We start from the raw sequence: 19,568 nt of genomic DNA, 5'->3' as shown, positions 1-19,568 counted from the left end.
GGATCAGTATTAATGTGTCTGTTATATTACACAAGGCCGCACCCTATTATCTCCGATAGGGTGCTCTCAGTAAAGGCAGGCAGGAAGATATATTTGCATGTTATATTGGGGTCTTCATGTCTTCAGCTATTTGTCTCACCTAGCAAGTTGCATGGCCTTCTGTGTTTAGGTGACACTGGCTATTCTTGAGAACTTCCGTGAGTTTGAAATCTAAGATGATCTCTTCTTATCCTACTTGCTGCAATGGTACTGAAATCTCACACTGGCTACTGTTTGGTGTCTGCAGGGGATGATATTTTTTAGGATAGCAATTCTAGCCACAGAACTGAGGTGACTTGCCTGGCTGCCACAGCCCACCCATTTGGCGATGACTTAGGCAGCCTCCTTCTTGGTGTTCCTTTGGGAAAAAAAAAGATTTTTGGGGGGCGGGGCAGGAGCTTCAATTCCCATTAGATGACTTTCTCAGGAATAGATAGGTCCTTTCCTTGTTGTGGGTCCTGCTTCCCTATTAATAACCTGACATTCTTCTAGAAGAAGGAAGAGGCCCTGTAGGTACCTATTGGTTCATAGGTAAGTACTAGACTAGCTGACCCTGCAGGTCATTAAATATTACTCTAAAAAGAATAAATGGGATCATACTATATATAATTTGAGGAAACTGATGCATGAGATAAAGCATTTAGTAGTTGCCTCTTTCCATTAGTAGTACAGGGGGCAGTTTTCGGGTAAATTTTCTGTTTCCCATCTAAGATCCAAGTAGTGCTTGAAAATGGACAGGGATGATCTTTGTTTATGTGGATTATGAGTATGTTCCACAGCAGTGGCAAATTCTGTGAGCCTCTAAAGCATTCTGTTGATGTTGCAGAAAAGGTTTAGATCCCTATACTGAGTTTTTCTGAATCAATTTGACATAAGAAGAAAGTCAAGAGTGGCCAACTGCATCTTCCTGTAGACTGATTGGATTGTCTTAAGTGTTCCTGACCAGTTCCACCTGTAAGCTGACCTCATTTTGAAGTGGGGGGTAGGTCCCACTCCAGGTTATCATGCTGAGATAGTGATTCTTTGGGGTCTAGTGGGATGGGTGGGCATCCTCTTTTGGTTACCCCCTGTTTCTGTTGCTTGTGTTGCTACTGTACTGCCACATATTTTCTAAAAGTTCTCTGTGATATTCATAGAACAACCCTGGACTGCACTAGCTGAAAAGTGTAGGGCTGCTCACATTCATGTGAAAAGGGTGTCTGTTTCCCTCCTCCACTCAGCCTTGCATTGGCACATCTCTTTCATTCTAGGGGGTCTGGTACCTTTGTCTTCTCCCTGATGTAATTTATGGGCTTGTCTCTAATTATTCAGTGCCTGTATCATTGTTCAGTGAATCATGCAGCCTAGCATCATGTATGCTGTTGCACAATATGAAAATTAAACTGATGGATCTGACAGCATTACTCTTCGTGCCTCATCTATTTTGCCATACGTTTGACTACCATATGTTTTATGGCATTCCAAATAAAGTCAGGATTTAAACAGGAGAAATTATTTTCTTTTAAAGAATAGCATTTGGGGTGTTCTTTAGGAAATTTCTTTCTCTACCAAGCAATTTGTCAGAGAAATATAAATGGCAGCTACGGAAATTTGATTTATTCTTGACTGCAAGCAAAAGATCTGAAAGCACATGTGTTATCTTTGTACATTTGCAAGGATGGAAGCCCTAAAAAGATTGTAATACATATGAATTTTGAGAAGGACAATAAGAATGCTGCAGGGATGAGACATAAATGTCAGTTATTTCAGCCAAGAAAATATTTGATATATATCTGCCATCTGTTTTTCACAAGGGTCCAAAGTCCATTGGAAATCATTGACATTTATTTTATCAAAGAACCAAGTTAGCAAAATTGTGGGTTTCATGAAATACATAATTTATTACTATGAGATAGATTCAGATGTGGTATATGCAGTTATCTGAATCAAAGAAGACTGCCGTGAGAAGCAAATCAAACCTTAAATAAAGCAGGGAACTAGGGCAGATTCAGCAAGACGTCCAGCTTAGTGTGGATTTCCTGCAGGATCCATTAGGGTTCCCCAGCAACAGTCACATGGTGGTCCTAGATTAGAGGCTTATTGCTCACCAGTTGCTGTACACTGGGATCCATTAGTCTTCATTAGTGGTTTCCATTCCTTGTGTAGGGCCACTTTCTGTTAAGTATGCCTGCTTGGTTCTGGGGGCAGCCTAAGTTCTGAGATGCTGTTGGCACCCTCATAGCATCACAGTATCTATTGTCACAGGTTGGCTGAGGTTCTTGTTTGAGTCAGAAGCTAGACCGCCCCTCTGTCAAATCTTTCAATTCTGGGTGTGTGGTTGAGTCTTATGTTCAGCAGTAGTTTTTTTTGTCTGAATTGCATCTTCTTCTTCCTGTGCTCTACTCATTTCCATCAAGTTTGCTGTGCAATGCAAGAATGTGTCTTACTTGGACAATCTGACTTATCTCTGCCCATAAAATGGGCTTCAGACCCTACTGGTTGTGGATGGAATTTAACATGTTGATATCCCCACATTTTAATACAGATGATGGTCTAGAGGGTAGCATTCTGATAAAGCTGAATGTGCAGCAAACCCTTGAAAGGAGGGCTCTATTCTTATCCAGACACCTGCAGTTTTTGGATTGGTCTACATACCTGTGAATGGGGTTCTGTAGCTACCATCTTAGAGACATCCCACAGGTCCCTTAGAATGTTGCCACTCTTTGAGAGCAGTTGTTGCCACTCTTTGAGAGCAATTCTACATTTGTTTACCAAATGTGAGCCACACCCTGCCCATTGCTTGGAAGGTTCATGACAATTTCCACTTTTAAATGAAGTGGATGTAAAATAGGAAGATTTTGCATGCCCTAGATCCATGTGCCAGCAGTTCCTGTTCCTAGGTGATTCATGTTAGATTAGACATTAGGTATACAGTTTAATGGTCCTTGGTCAAATAAGTATGTGAATGTTCTGAACTCTCAGTGGTAGTACGTTTCCTTCCATCAGCCTGATCAGGCTATACTCTTCTTAAGTGAGGATGACTGATCTCTTTCTCTCTGTTATCTGCGTGACTTGAATGAAACCCTGCCCTCTTGCATCTAACTCGCTGCAAATGAGTCCTGGTGAAAGTAACAGCTCCTGCAAGATATTCCATTTGTGCTCAAGTGAGAGCAGTTTGATATGTGGACAAAGGAACAATTGATACCTCTCTGGCTAGTGTTTTTCAGGCCTCTGTGATGTTAATACCTGTTTCTACTCTCATCTCCACCCATGTTCTATTTGCATTTATTCTGGGGGGGGGTGAAGGTGTAGTTCAGGCTGTTATGCAGCTTCCATTGGGAATGGTTGCTTTGCATTTCCTCTCCAAGAATGTTCTGCACTCAGGGACTTCAAAGTTTGATCAGTAGACATGCCTGTCTGGAGTAGAGTCCATTATCAAGTATGTGAATACATCTAAGGATAATTTCCTTCCTTCTGGCTCCCCCTCATCTGAGTTTTCTTCTGGGGAATGTTACTCCTTATTCTGTGTGGGATGTGAGCTCTGTCTCTGTATTCCAGCTTTTCATTGTTAGGGGATATCCATGCTTGCTGACATCCTAACTTTTCTGAGTATTTGTGAAAGGGGGAATCAAAGGGCGGTACAGGATAGATGTTCATCAGGAGTTGTGGAAACAGGAGTAATCAATATTCTTAATCAGTTCTCACTGATTACACTGCAGTCTATTTGACTAAACATAGAATCCATTCACATCCACAACCTCTTTTACACATTTTCCACATGGGCTCAGGGTGTCTTAATAAGCAAATAGAAACACCAAGCAGATAACGATAGGAACAACTCGCCACCACGAAGAACGATAGGAACAACTCGCAGTTCCTATTTTCTTCTTCTTGTCTTAATAAGCAGCCAATCTAGGCTACAGAAGACAAGTAGAAGAATTCTGCACCGACTGCAAATGATCAAGGTGTGTGTGTGTGTGTGTGTGTGTGTGTGTGTGTGTGTGTGTGTGTGTGTGTGTGTGTTTTGGAGGGGTTCCTAACTCTAGAGCATTGCAGAACTCAAGCCAGGAGGAGACAAGTGCATTCACTACAGCAGGGACATCAGAAGTTAGAATATGTTGCTTGATCAGGGAGATAATCTTAAGACAGAAGCAGGAGGTCTTGTCATCAGCTGATGTCTTTATGTGATAGCCTGTCATCAATAGTAACTCCAAGATAATGCACCTTTGACACAAAGCACGGCTTGTGTCTGCTACAGGTGATATTGGGGAATAATACTAACAAAGATGAATCCCTAAGTGTTGCACAAATAAGCATTACCACCATAATGGGTATGTTAAGCTAAAGCTGCTTACTGACCTTCCAACCACGGATCCATTCCAAGTCATCTGCTAAATGATTTAGAGCAGATGCAAACTCCTGAGGAAATGACAGATAAAACTGTATCGTTAGCATACTAGTAGTAATATCACTCAGCTATACAGTGAAAAGGAACACTTCAAGAATGGAATTCTGTGATATCACATAATGAATATGGTAGGAGGAACAGGATTTAAGCCCTGATATCACTACCTGGGTATGTCCAGAGAGAAAAAATATGAACCAGACTAGTGCAGAACACCACCAAAAACCTTGCAGCAATTCTCCAGATGGTTGAAACAAGTAGAATGGTCCATTTTATTATATGCCAGTGACAGCTCATGATTGGCCAACATACAGGTGTGATGCTGATTACTTGCAGCAAGATCATTAACAAATGCAGTGAGAGACATCTCAGTACCATGTTTAGCCATAAAATTAGATACAACATAATCAATGATGTTATTCTCTGTGAGGTAGGACTTCAGCTAAATATGCTGTAGTTTCTCAAGCACCTTATGGACAAATGAAAGGTTTGAGATTGGGTTTAATTATCCAGATTAGCAACAGAGTCCATCATTCTGAGGATGGAAATGACCAAGGCCTTATTTAGTTATGATGGAAGAACCCCATCCTAAAATGAAGAGATATCAACCCAGAAAATATATGCACCTAAGGCTCCTAAGGATGCCATAACATGCATAGTTACACAAGGGTAGTATGCATGCATGATAACAAAGTATCAAGCAGTGAGTTCACATTCTTCCAGGATAAAAAACATTTCTGTGGATAGGCAATCTGGATTGTAATGATGTCCTGCTATGTGCACCAGGCTTCTAGCTGATTTGCTGCAGAACAGATCTTGTGAGACAGATAGTCTGACATCTTGTGATTGTTCACTGCTTGATACCGACTGCTTAGGATGTTGACTTCAGCAATACTTGATATTAGGCTCAGGGTGTGAGGGATTTGATGGAAGTAAGTAAGTCTAGAGCCTGGGACCCTACAAACTTGCAGTGGTTTGTCAATTACCTAGTTGTGAAGGTGGCTAGTGCAATGGCACCAGGACATCATTGTAATCCCTCACTTTCACTTCTCCAAGTCATTTGGGTTTCTAATACCGTGACAGGAATGGACCCCATTCCTGAGTCCAAGTACAATTAAAGTCTGTAAAGTTTGTGTTATTTCAATACTTGATGTTAGCCAAAAATGTTCTTTGCAGCACCATAATTTGCCCAGCATTGACTCTTTCTGTAATTCATAGGGGGTTACATGTACTACTGGCATATCTAAATATGGCTGTAAATTCTTTTTTATTAGACTCATTGATCTTACTACTGTTGGAACTGTCCGGCTATCTTTCTTCCACATTACTCTTGCTTCTGCCTGCAAATCCTAATATTTTATGACTTTGTATCTCTCTGTATGTAAAACAATGTAATAACTGAGGGTAGCAATTTCAGTTATCAATGTTACTTTTTTTTTTTCCTGGACCATTATATCTGTTTTTTTTCCACATCTTTTTTTAACAGTTTGTAATGGGTGACCCCATGTGATAATTAGTGGTTCATGTTTCCAGCATATTTCAGTTACTTCAATAATTTGGTGTTTGCACAATCTCCGGATAACAGTCTTGCCATATTATTGTGTGTTTTAGGATACAGACAGTCTGCCATGAGTCTCCTGTATTGTCACAGATGTCTTGTGAGACACTTGGGTTGTATCAGAGATCATCCAAGCATAACATTTTTGGTTCCCCTCCCACTGACCATTAGCCACATCATTTTACTGCCCCCACCTTCAGCCCTACTAGCTGCATGGATCCATTCTTGTACTTAGTTTCCAGGGGTGCAGAGAGACACCTTGCCTATGCACTGTCAGACCTGTTGGTTATTTTTTGGTATAATCAAGTCTAACCACAGGAAAGGCTCAAAAGGACTGAAATCATGCCAGCCATCCTTACGTGTGCATTTCTTGAATATTCAAGCTTAAAAGTCTTGTCTTTCGGTGCTCTTATGATTAGAAAGCTGTCTAAATTTTGTTCAAGGCCCAGTTTTGTCATAGTTGTTGTGCATATTGTCACAGGGTCAAGCAAACCTTTCAGAAAAGAAAACAAAACTAGTCCAGGTTAACACCTCCCAAAGATCTTATATCTACTGGAGGTGTCCCATCTTGAAAACATTCTGGACTGCTAAAGCACAATAAAGTACCACTCACATAATCATACATAAAAAAAGTTTGTGAGTGTCACCCGCAATAAAAAATGTGCATCTTAAATTGTTCTAATATCAGACTATTCAAATCATATTCAAGAAGCCTGCAAAGGCACTTCTCAAGCTTAGTCTAAAATGAACCAAACTGCATTTTAATTAGACATACAAATCTCTTTTGAGTCAACTTTTTATTACACAGTGTCAAGTAATTTTTCTCTGCAAGCAGTCATATATTTCAGCAAGTATTGCGTATTTACATGCATTTCTCAATTTATAGTGCATACAGCTATACTTTTAAGTTTAGGAAGGGATGAATCCATAACAGCATACATATATGAACTTTGCAAGACACTGCTGTAGGGGTGTATACTTTTGGAGTATGAAGTAGTTGAATTTCTGTACTCACTGCACCAAATTGGAGATCCATTGCAGTGAGTGCTGACACATAAACAATTAAACTGCAATTCTGACATCTCCCCACTCAAACAATTAAATAAATAAATAGCATCTAGTATGTTGCTATTACTCTTTTGAGGTGCTCTTGCATAGTGGGTTTTGCACCTTACACAGACCCCACTTACCTGTTAATTCTGCCAATTCTGAGTTAATTGCAGTAAATGGAACACCCTGGGACACAGCAGACTCATATTTTACTTATTTATTTACTGGCATTTGTTTACTAGGATAGTCTAAATTGGTCTAAAAAGAGACCCCTTTTCAGTTGAGGCCTGGGAGAAAAGTTGTATATTTCAAATACAAGTATCAGAAAAGACAAGTTCGGAATTTATGCATAAATGCAGTATAATGGCAATTTACAGAAATTAAAGCTGTATTACTTACATAAGCAACTTTGTATTATAAAATGTGGTAGAATAAAATCAGGAAGGTTAAAGAGGACATATTTATGTTACAGTGCAATTTGACAGCAGTTGTGAGCACTTAGGAAAAAGAAAGAAATCAGTCACTTAATTTATAGTGTATAGTTGGAGTCTCTGCTATTTGTACTTAAACTCTTCTGGGAATTACAATGATAGTCCTCAGTCTTTCAGTGGGCATAACTCAAGCTGCACCCAGTAGGTGCACAGGTTGCATCCTGGGATGGGGGGGGGGTTACTTCAACATGCTGCATAGCTTACCTTGCTGCAGAGATTACACAGCTGTGCTGCCATAAATTTAGAAGAATAAATAGTATCCAAGATGGAGGTTGACATCTTACATGACAAAGAGTATTAAAAATCACAAGAGGATTTATGGTAGAGGAGAGGTACATCATCCACTAGAGGATCTCCCACATTTGCAGGGTGTATGCAGCTTTAGTATCAGGCCCTTACTTGCTCAGATTTGTGAGTATCCTATTCTGGACTAAGATACAAGGCTACATGACTTGGAAGATGATGCCTTAGCTATTTGTGCACTGTGTTGCTGAGACAGGTAGGGCCACATAATTACAAGATGGCTGCCAGGTGCCACAGAGAGTAAGCGACACATGTTTCTGTGGGTGTGTGGCAGGCTGCACCCTGTTCTCTTTAGTAGTGTAGTGCTGGAGTGCTGTTGTATGGAATGCTGGTTATACAACATTCTTCAAGGGTCATGACAGCCTAAAATGTTTGGTACACCTGTTTGATGCAGCACACAGGAGTGATCAATGCAGTCCATATGGAGATAGAAGGAACGAAGCCCCTGTAGTCTGCACAATATGGACTATTTCATTTATGGCTCAGAGGAAGAATCATTTGTTCTAACTTCAGACCAGCACATCAGTGGATATTTAGCTATAAAAAATGCTGCAAAAAAAGGTGATCTCACATGATATTACCAAATTAGATAGGAAACATTTCTTGTGTGTATGATTATGTTAAGACATTTGTTGATATATAGTTGCATTTTTCAATCCTACACACCTCTACCAAATTCTCTACTGATCACGTCAGTATTCAAATAAGCCATTTCATCTTCTTAATGAGATTATGCATAACAAAGAAGTCTAGTCATTTTTTGAATTTAATATCTGCTTTTTAACCAGCAAAGGTAACACTGAGACTTCAGATTTAGTTTGATTTTGTTTAAGCATTACATAAACTATGCATCCCTTCTTTTGAATGAATACTGTAGGAAAGGGTGTAGTTTTGCTCATGCCTGAGGTTTCAGGATTTGGTACACACACACACACACACACACACACACACACACACACATATATATATATATATATATATTTATATATATATATATATATATATATATATATATATATATACTGTATTTTGCTGTTTGGCATTTTATTACCTGACAGTTACCCTGCTTCACACTTTTCAAAAGTTAATATTTATGTAAGTTCTTTTGCTATGATTATACACCATGATACCACAGTGAACTACCAGTCACATAACTTTCTACTTTCTATTTGTAGATGTAGTAACTAGAAAAAGTATTTGAATTTATCAGTTTATCTTAATACATGAAAAAACATAATGGCATCACACAAACAATAACTTTATTTTGTTGTATTACAGTCATAATAAGGTAAGATAAATGCAAATATGCGTCACACTTGTGTACTGAAGCAAAAGTCTGCTCATTTTGATCAAACTGTATATAACATAATAAAATGACAGAAGAGAAATACTAAAAATATTCTGCCTAATAATATTTAATTCATATTACTAGATGTTGATTTCTTTGTAGACATTTAAACACTCACTGCACAGATTATAAAATTATCTGTGATTTTTTTTTTGGTTTGTTTATTTGTTTAGCTGCTTTTTTACTGGGTTAGTACAAAGTTTCATAACCATTCTTTTAGTGAAATAATGTGGGGTATACAGATAAAACTATGTTCATGCATATATAATTAATGGATTTTACTTAACAGATTACAGAAAACAAGACAGCAACAACCAAATTGGGAGTAAACAGCACATAATCATCAGCATGAAGTAAGGATGGCAACTGTGACAAGAGTATAGCAGCACTATACTTTCAATTGGCAATGAATGTTCATAAAGCATGCACAGTGATGGCTGTTCTTTAAAAAGTGCTCGATTGAAGAAATTGGTAGAAAATTATGAGAAGACAGAGCAACCGAGACATGCAATTCTATACTCATTGACCATGAATTAGACATTATACGCTACCATCAATTAGTATGTAAAAAACAATGGTGAGCAAAGGATCATAAGAGAGAAAGCGAGAGAGTGAACTACATAGTCACACAGGTAGGCAGATAGAAAGAGAAAAGAGACATAAGCAGAGGGTGTGGGATGGAGTTTTTATAAACTCATTCATATTTTATAACAATTGAAATGCAGAGACACATGTATGAAGAGATGAAATGCTACTGTGCATTATAGACACATTTTTATTCTATAACTAGCATAGTGTTGTGAAATATTGATTATATTGCATATGCATGCTGATTAACTATAACACTGTTAACATGCTATAATATATGTGTCAGAGCTTAGAAGCTGTTCATTATGTGCCCTGCATTGACAGATTCTAGAACCTGTAGCGATGCCAGTAACATGTAGGGTGCATCGGAGATGGAGGAATGTTGCAACATTGGTGGTAAATATAAATAAATAAAAAAAGTGAATTGGGCAACTTTGACAAAGCAAAAACAATATAATCTGTGAGACTATATTAATAATATTAAGTAATTACGGAAAATAAAGGTAAAGTGGTAAGTTACTGCATGATATAGTGCAACTTAAAGATTTTTTTTTTTTTTTTGCAAAACAAATGCTATCTGATCAAGTATCTAAATTGCTAGTGTAGTAAACAATGTTATCTTTTCAAATAGTGTTGCTTTATTTTAATTTCAGAAAGTAATCTTCTAGTGCCTTTTCAACAATCCTACACTTAAATATGACATACTGAGCCAAACATGAAATGCAAAACTTTTTCCCAGCTGAAAGTTGATTTCACTGGCTTGTTTCCTCAGAAAGAACATGGGTACAGAAATCAATAACAGTTCAAAGCAGGTAATTACACGTTACCATGTTATAAAGTGCTCATACAAATGCAGTATAAACAAATCTGCATCAAAATATTTGGTTACTATTAGATTTCAAAGACTAAAGAGTCGAAAATGACATTTTAATTTCATACTACATTTGCAATCTTTATAGATATATGCAAGAGATGATTTTTAACTTTGTTGTAAAGTGAAGAAGTAATACAGCAAGGAAAGGCATACTTAACACGCTGCGATACCTTCTTTCTTGCCCTAATAATGCAAGTTTAATTTAAACACAATGTAGACATCATTTAAGTAATGACTACAGTTATCTATTGTTTGTTATAATTTAGCAGAGTAGATCATATTCACAAATTTAAAGTCAAAGAGCAAGTGGCAATGAAATATCACACTGTCTCTTAAATTAACAAATTTGTTTTACCACACTTAGGGATTCGACAGTAATCCCATTTCTGGCTTGGATCTGTTGTATAACACCATGGTCCATTGATGTCACCATCTGGGTTTCTGCAGTACTAATGCACACACACAAAATGCATGATTGTTATTTAAGACAAAACAGTTTAAGACAAAACAGTTGAAATTATCACTGAACTTTTTAATATTAATAGACAGTATTTCTCAGACTTTAGAGTACAAGAAATAATGCAGTGTTTTTTTCCACTACCTACTGGTATCTACTGGTTATGGCAGATATCACTTTTATGAGGATAAAATGTTTATTATTTAACCCTCCAATTTCCATATCATTTTTCTAAGATAAACCTAAACTCCATATGTTTCAGAAAATATTAGCTGTAAAAATGAACAGCCACAAAATTAAATATGACATCATTGCATGTCTCTTTCAGTTTTGTGAATAAAAATACTTTCCTATTAACAATCTCCAAGTCTATTTCTACTCATGCTCAAACTGGGCAATGTGTTGTCTATATAAAATGACTTCTCACTTATTCCTTCCTTCTTTTGTCCATCTTCTGATTTTTACCTTATCCTCTTCAGGATTACAGGTGAGCCACAGTATAAATTAAGCAAAATAACAAAATGCACAAAGAAGGGAGCTAATCATGGAAATGACACTTTCCAGCTCAGGATACACACACACACACACACACACACACACACACACACACACACACACACACACACACACACACACACACAAGCCATTTTACACCATATGTATATATGGGGACATTTTATGAGATTACAAGCTGTCCTTTAGGATATGGAAGGAAACCAGAGTTCCAGCAAAAAGACAGGAGTACATAAGAAGGAAATGCAGAGGGTCACACAGAAGGTACTCTAGCCAGGGCAAAAAACATTTCACAGCTGTGAAGCAACTATAGTAAATCTTGCATTACAGGGCCACCCATCAGAGTTCATCTATTTTTTTTTTCAAAAATGTGAATGCCCTTATGTTTTCTTTTTTGGGATGGGTAGCAACTGATGTTTAGTTTATGGTAGAGGAATAAGTGTGAGAACCATCCCTATATGTAGAAAAAGAGTTGTGCTACCTTTTTCTGCAGCATGATTGTTCTAATCACAGAAACAAAAAACAGAAAGCTAAATATTCTCTGTATTTTTTAGCATGTAAGGATGAGATTTGATTATATAGAGAAATATATAGTTACACTTTGAGTGCAACCTGTTAACAAGATTGCAGTTTGGTTGATCAAATATCGGTTTTTAATGCACTCATAATGCTATTATGTATCAAGTTTTCAAATGCCTTAGCAAGGTCTAAATAGATGACTCTAAGGAAAAAGACAAGAAATGCAGGGCAAAAGCACCTCGAACCCCAGAAATCTTCAGCTATTCAGCTCTTTAATAAAATGATGAGAAAACCACACTACCACACTGAGCAAATGTTAAACGCTTTTCGTCTGGTTCAATGAACAAACTTCTTCAGACAAATAACAGCAGGTATAATCTGATGACTCTAACATTTAGTGCCATATCCAGTGTTAAGGAAAATTGGTCTTAAAAAATATTTGCATTTGTTTATGTACACCTGTAAGGTTTGAATCCATGATGATGTATATTTAAATAATTATGGCTACTATTAACATTATTAAAAAACTAAGATGTCTTTCATAACATTTGCACAACAGTGGTGTCAAACTGAAAGAAATGAAGTTATGATTATTAAAGTTATGATGCATTTGTTTTCTTAAGTTTGAATCAATAAAGGTCATCAAATGTCCTTTGGAGTTCTGTTTCATTATTAAAGTGGAATGTGACAAACTAATAACATGGATAAGAAAAATCTTGCTGAATTCATTAGCAGTTTCCTTTGGCATATCAATTGTCCTGCAAACAATTGCAATAGACCTTATAATGTTTCTATTACTAGCTTTCTTATTAATATATTTATAAAATATTATTTTTATTGTGATAACCATTGGCCAGTCTTATTTCATATTTAGTTTTTTCACCAGCACTTAGATACTAAACTTTCTAGCAATGCCATTTAGTTTTTGTTTATTCCTATGAGTTGGACATTTTTTCTATAAATGAAAAATTCTATTTTTCTGATATAATGTTATCAGTTTGGGTGACCACCATGTAGGTAACTTTTTGCTTTTTAATCTTATGACTTCAGCACCCTAAAGACTGCAAACATGAGTTGGCCAAAATAATCCATAGAATTAAATATCCAGCTTCATATTCAGAGCAAGTCAAAACTTGTCAGGTTATATTTGTCAAACTGTTAGCAATGTTTTCACAATTTGTAAGTCAATAATCAAATTTATTAGTGAAATACAAGGTCAGGGCACTGCTAGAGAGAGAGACAACCAAAAGACAAAAGAATTATGGTCTGAATTTCCTGAGAATGGGCCAGTTTGAACATTATTATTTATATCTCCACAGGTAGCAATAATTACATCAACATATTTTCATTTCTGGTTGGCTTATTAATTAACTGCAAAAATCCATGCAAAGATAAAATAAAACTGCAAATAGAAACACTTGTTCTATGACTGTAGTCAGATAAAAATATTACATTGTACCTTTGGATAGTTTAGGTTCATAGGTTCATAGGTTTATACTAGGCTATCTGCCCTAAGGCATTTATAAGCCTAGCCCAAATTTTTGTGGCTTATGCCACCCCTTATATGAAAAAATACTGTGCCCATTAGTTTATTGTGCCTCTGTCCAGCAGTGACACAGAGATGATTCCTGGGGTCATCCATGAGAATTACATACCTGTGTTACAAAAACATATCAAGATGAGCTAGATATTCCTGATAGTTTCTTGCATCCATTTATTGCTTTCTGTAGATCAGTACTACTCTTATGCATTGTCATAAAGTAGATTTGTTATAGCTTCTAATAGTCTCGTTTCAGAAGGTAGTATATATGGAATCATTAGCAGTAAAGCACCCCCCCCCCAGCCTATTGGGCCTAAAACACTTATATTTTGAGAAAACAAGGAATGTTAAATGATCAGAATCCAAGGCTTCAGCAATCCCAATAATTGACAAAGCACTGATTTTTATCATTCTAAAAGTTTGAAATATTTATCCCCTACGGTTGAAGAGTTTACAAACAAACAGTTATAATGTGATTAGATTATCTGTAAATTACTCCATTTTTTATTTGAATATGTCAAATGTCTAAATAGGTAGTCAGCAGAAAATTATAAGAGAATTGATTGTACTGAATTTAGAGAAAAAACTGATGTCTCAACTAAAAGAGACCTTCTGATGCATCAGCTATATTAACAAAGGTCAAAAATCTCTTCCATCCTACTTGCAACTTTACAGGTGGCACTGCACACACATCAGCTGACATTATCAGATCCAAACACAGTAAAAGCTTTAAAACTTGAGGAGATGTGGTCTAAGATCCACCTTTGCATAGCTTAGCAGAAGCATTCTAAAATAAAGTAGGAATAATAATCAAACCAGAAGTAGACAAAAATCAGACAGCAAGAGAATGTGCCAAAAACAAAAGAAAAAATATAAGGAAAAGGATCAGGTGATAAAAAAATGGAAAATTAACAAATATAGTGATAAATACAGAGATGAAACAATCTCATGTAGATCAAGATTGGACACAGAAATGGTTAAGGAGAGGTGAATTGAAACCAAAAGATGAAAGGCTAATACTCTACTACTACTTTTCCTCAACCACTTTCTCTATCCCAACTCCCTCTACATTCACCTTACCTTTCCTTAACTCCTGTCCTTACTACTGGTTCCTCCATCTGCTAGTCTCTTTCCCTCTTTCCCTCCCTCACTGCTGGGTCCTACAAATTTCTCTTTTCTGTGCTACTTCTGCCTCTCAGCTCATCCCACAATACTGAAACCAGTCATTTTCCATTTTCTGCTGCTTTCCTATCAAAGCTCAACCCTCAACAACTGTAGGACTTTACACACATCTTTATACTGTTATCTTTAACTCAATACTTAATATATTAATTACCTGTTGCTATCTTAGACTATAAAAATACCGCTCTACTCTGCAGAACTATCTATATCCAATCCAAAGCAGTCATAGTTAACCCGATATTTCTAGCATAATCCACTGTATTTGTGTGTATTTATATTGTTCATTTATTAATCATTCCTTTACTTTACATGACAGTTCTTATGTGAATTTTTTATTATCAGCACTATATGAATTGCCTTTATTAGATCATTATAGTTTATACTATTGCTCCACAAAAGAAGTAAATCCACAAACTTCAAGAAAAAAATGTATAGAGACTTTTTATTACATTAAGTGCTTTTCATCTGTCTGAATAGCTAGACTTCTTCAGATACAATCAAAATATTCAAAATACAATATATAATGTGAACGTCAATCAGCTGATCCACCCTACTAGTTAAAATAGCTGATGGAAATCAACCAATACATACCCTCACAGCGTAAACCAAAATGCCTAAAACACCCATACCATATATTATAACTACTTCTAATTAGATTAATTTAAACCTACTTACATATTTATTAATAATCATTGTTTATGTATTTATAAATATTATAAAAACTTGTAAAATACTTAATTATCCTATACGAGAAAATGTAAAAGTCAGAAAAATAAATAATGACAAAAAAACCCAAAAAATATATATAAATGGGTTTCTGACTTTAGTTGTGTCCATACTCAAAGACTGTAAAATTCTAATCAAACTAAAGCAATTAAGCTAATAATACAAAACCCATACATCCCTCCTACTGGAACAACTCTACTTAATAAAATAATATACGTAAGATATAAAATTCATTAATAGTGTGTACTGTATAAAATACTATGCATCGATACCCTAAGCAATTTTTAAACTAGTCTAAACAGTACACGACAATAGTTATCTTAAAAGACTTTTAAGTTTTAAAATACACTTGACAGAATACATCTCATTAAGGCCTGGATGGTGGCATGCAAACGTACGCAATTGCCAAAACAATTCCATTTTTTTCAAGTAACGATACTGGGCCAACTCTAGAATCCGAGATGACACATTCTATGGCTCTAAACGTAAAACCATGATTGGGAAAAGAGTGAGTGTGTCTAGCTAAGGCATTATCTAGTTTGTTAGTTCCAATACTATACAAATGTTCATATACTCTGTCCCTCAACCTTCTATCAGTCTTTCCGATATATAAGGCAGGGCAGCTATAACACTTAGCAAGATAAACCACTCCTTTTGTATTGCAATCAAACCTATGTTTAGTGGTATATCTAACTCCTCTAATAGAGAAGTTTGTCCCTACCTCTATATATCTATAATATGGGCACATATGACATTTGTACATGCCCCCATATTTTGTACTAAAGTTAATAGATTTATGAACTTCTAACAGATTCTTCAAATTCCTACCTTTCTTAAACACTACCTTGAGAAAATCATGTAGTTTATTGACAATAGATAGGTCTGTTTTACTAACTTCCCAGTTCTTTCCTACTATGTTTACAAATTTGTAACTATCCATATAAAATGTAAGAATAGAACTACATGGCTCCAAAGGCTTACTAGGTAGCTCATCTAGTAAAGTGCCTTTCTGGTCAATAACACTATCTAAGGCAGTGTTAAAGGATTTAGAGACTAAAATAGGTCTATAAAAACTTAAAAATCTCTTTCTTATTATCTCTTGACTTATTTCATCCAAAAGTACATCCAGTTAGCCCCTCTTTTTAAACATTCCTACTAATTTATCACATTCCTGCAAAAAATCATGTTCATCTGAGACCATTCGGGCTGTCCTTACTAACTGCCCTTTTACTACAGAACGTTTTTAAAATGATGGATGGCAACTACTGTAATGAAGGAAAGTATTGGAATAAGTTTCCTTTCTAAATATACTAGCTTTCAGGCATTTATTTGCTCTATCCTTTCTTAAATCTACATCAAGGTAGGATATTCTATCACTATTAAAACACTGTGGAAATTTTAAAAAATCAGTAGTATTGTTCAACTGAGTAACCAAAGCTAGAGCTGCATTTTCATTTCCTTTAAATAAAATAAATATATCATCCAGGAAATGAGTGTAGAAACTAATCTGTTGCATAATATGAGTTACTCCAAAAATGTATTCCTGTTCCCAAAAGGCCATAACTAGGTTGGCAAAACTGCTTCCACAGGGGGAGCCCATGGCAACCCCTATCTTTTGTAAAAAGTATCTATTGTTAAAAGTGATAAAGTTGTTGGACAAAACAATATCCAACAACTCTTCTATTCATTTTACTTCACTTTGGGGGGCCCCCATCCTGTGCAGCAGTAAGCCAACCCATTCAATACCTTTACTGTGTGGGATGGAAAAATATAAATCCCTCACATCACTTGTAAGGAAAATTAAAGTCTACACACTATTATATTTACAAGTTTTTATAATATTTATAAATACATAAAACAATGATTAATTAATAAATATGTGAAGAAGTCTAGCTATTCAGCCAGACCTAAAATGCAATATGCAATAAAAGTATACATTTTTTTTTTCTCTGGATTTACTTCTTTTTGTGGAGCATGGGTTGTTTGTTTGCTTTTTTTTTGGTTTTTCTTTGGAATGAACGTATTGCCTACTGCATTGGCAGGAGAGGAAATTACAACTTTGACTTCTATAGTCTTAAAATTATCTAAGCAGATAGACATTTTAACTGCCAGAGTTGACTCTTTATCCGAGAAGCCTCCATTACTACCACCTGGATGTATGTCTGCATCACAGCCTAACTCACTTAGCCAACTACCTACTGTAAGTGTGGACCCTCTTTTAAACTTGACTATTCATTCTACACCTTTGGGGAACTCTAATGATATTCACTGCGATAATATTACAGCACAAGATCCGTTGTGGCTTATGGAATCCCCATTTACTAGTTTAAACTCTTGGTTAGAATGGTTGCCGTCACTGCAGAAAACTTCCACTAGTGTAACTTTGGGTGATTCAACCACAGGAAATGCACGAATAGAGAACATCACTGACAAATTAAAGCAGTTGGATGCAAAACTGCTTAAATATAAAAATCTTCAGTTAGAGCTTGCCTACTTTAAAGAATGTGTCAGTGAGGGTATAGTACCCAAAGGTCTTTGTGTTTGGCAATACCCCACTGGCCTTATAGGTGGTTCGGACTTTCATAAAGATTTGATTAAAATGTTCAACAACCATGGAATTGAACTTTTAGGGCTAATTAGCAAACATTACCAAATTATAGTAGATGGTTTATTACATGAAGCATCTGCCATAGGCGAAGAAATTAAGAAGGATGGTCATTTTCATAGATACAAATATGACTATGAAAGGTCATTTACAAGTATTAACCAACACATAGAGAAGCTAAAGAGTACAAAACTTAAAAAGTTAAACTGGGATAGAGATGCGTATGCAAAAGGCTTTGCAAATCCTGCCCCTCCATTGTCACAATCTGGCACACAAACAAACTTTGGGTTCCAGGAAGCTACTGTTGCAGTGGGAGTGAACCAAGCAGCTCCATCTGTTCAAAGACCGGATCAGAGTGAAGAGGGTTGGACATATGTATCTACAAAAATGAAGAGTAGTGCTTTTAAAAATAACATTAATAATAATAACACAAACAGTGGAGGAGTTCATAGAAGGGAGACTAACTTTGTTGGCCAGCAACATGGTTCTAATAATGGAGGGAATTTTCAGCATCCTGCCTCAGGCTACAACCTGAGGCAGGGACCTCCGAAAGTTTATTACAGTTCACATCAGAAATAACAGGGAGTGAAGGACTAGAAAGTCAGTCTTTGGAACTATATGGATTAAAACACACAGTTGTGTGTAATGTGCAAGGTGACTTTAACATTTTTAATTATTCTGATTTTAAATTAGATTTGGTGCTGGCTGATTTGTTAGCAAAAGGACTTACTTTTGTCCCCACAGTAAAATCTAATATAGCTGATTTAATTACGGATTTTAAGTTGTTTATAAATAAACTTAATTTAAAATTTTTGTTTGGGGAGGGGCAACCTACAGTAACACCATTTTATGTATCTACTACTTTTTGCCCTCAATTACCACCTACTATAGCTTTGTTTGAAAAAGTGTGCATATTGGATTTTTTTAACCAAGCAACTACAAACAAAAAAAGTTGTACTTTGAAATTTAATGTAACTAGGGAAGAAAAGGAAGCTTGATCTGTGCTTCAGCAAGCCCGTGTCAGAACAATGAAACCGGATAAAGGAGGGGGGTTAGTGATACTAGAACGGGATGAATATATTAAGAAAATGGAAGAAATTTTAGCAAGTGAAACATATATTGAAGTGTCCAAAAATGAGTTAAACATAGCTTATGCTAGAATTTATTCTATTTTCGATGAGTTGTTTATTGAAGCAAGGATAGATGTAGGAATTGCCAATTTTCTTGACACACCAGCACCAAGAATACCTACTATCTTTGGAGTTCCAAAGATTCACAAGTGTATCACTAACCACCCTATGAGACCATTAGTGGATTCTAGAGCCAGCATTATATATGCTTGCTCTAAATTTATTGACTATATGCTTAAAAATATGTAACTCAACAAAGGC

General features: G+C 36.1%; 1 protein-coding gene across 1 annotated transcript in view; it reads right to left on the bottom strand.

Moving 5' to 3' along the window:
• PLG (plasminogen) overlaps positions 1-19,568 on the bottom strand; it is a 791,307-nt gene that overhangs the window by 131,603 nt on the left and 640,136 nt on the right. Inside the window, exon 13 of the mRNA XM_044067896.1 lies at positions 10,991-11,084. Within this exon, the coding sequence (XP_043923831.1) occupies positions 10,991-11,084 (94 nt within the window). The remainder of the gene's footprint in view (positions 1-10,990; positions 11,085-19,568) is intronic.

The sequence above is a fragment of the Protopterus annectens genome, chromosome 1.part0, assembly GCF_019279795.1.
Source record: "Protopterus annectens isolate FY-2018-M chromosome 1.part0, PAN1.0, whole genome shotgun sequence".
Taxonomy (NCBI): Eukaryota; Metazoa; Chordata; order Ceratodontiformes; family Protopteridae; genus Protopterus; species Protopterus annectens.
Note: the sequence above shows the minus strand (reverse complement) of the source record. Positions and strands in the feature narration are given on the sequence as shown.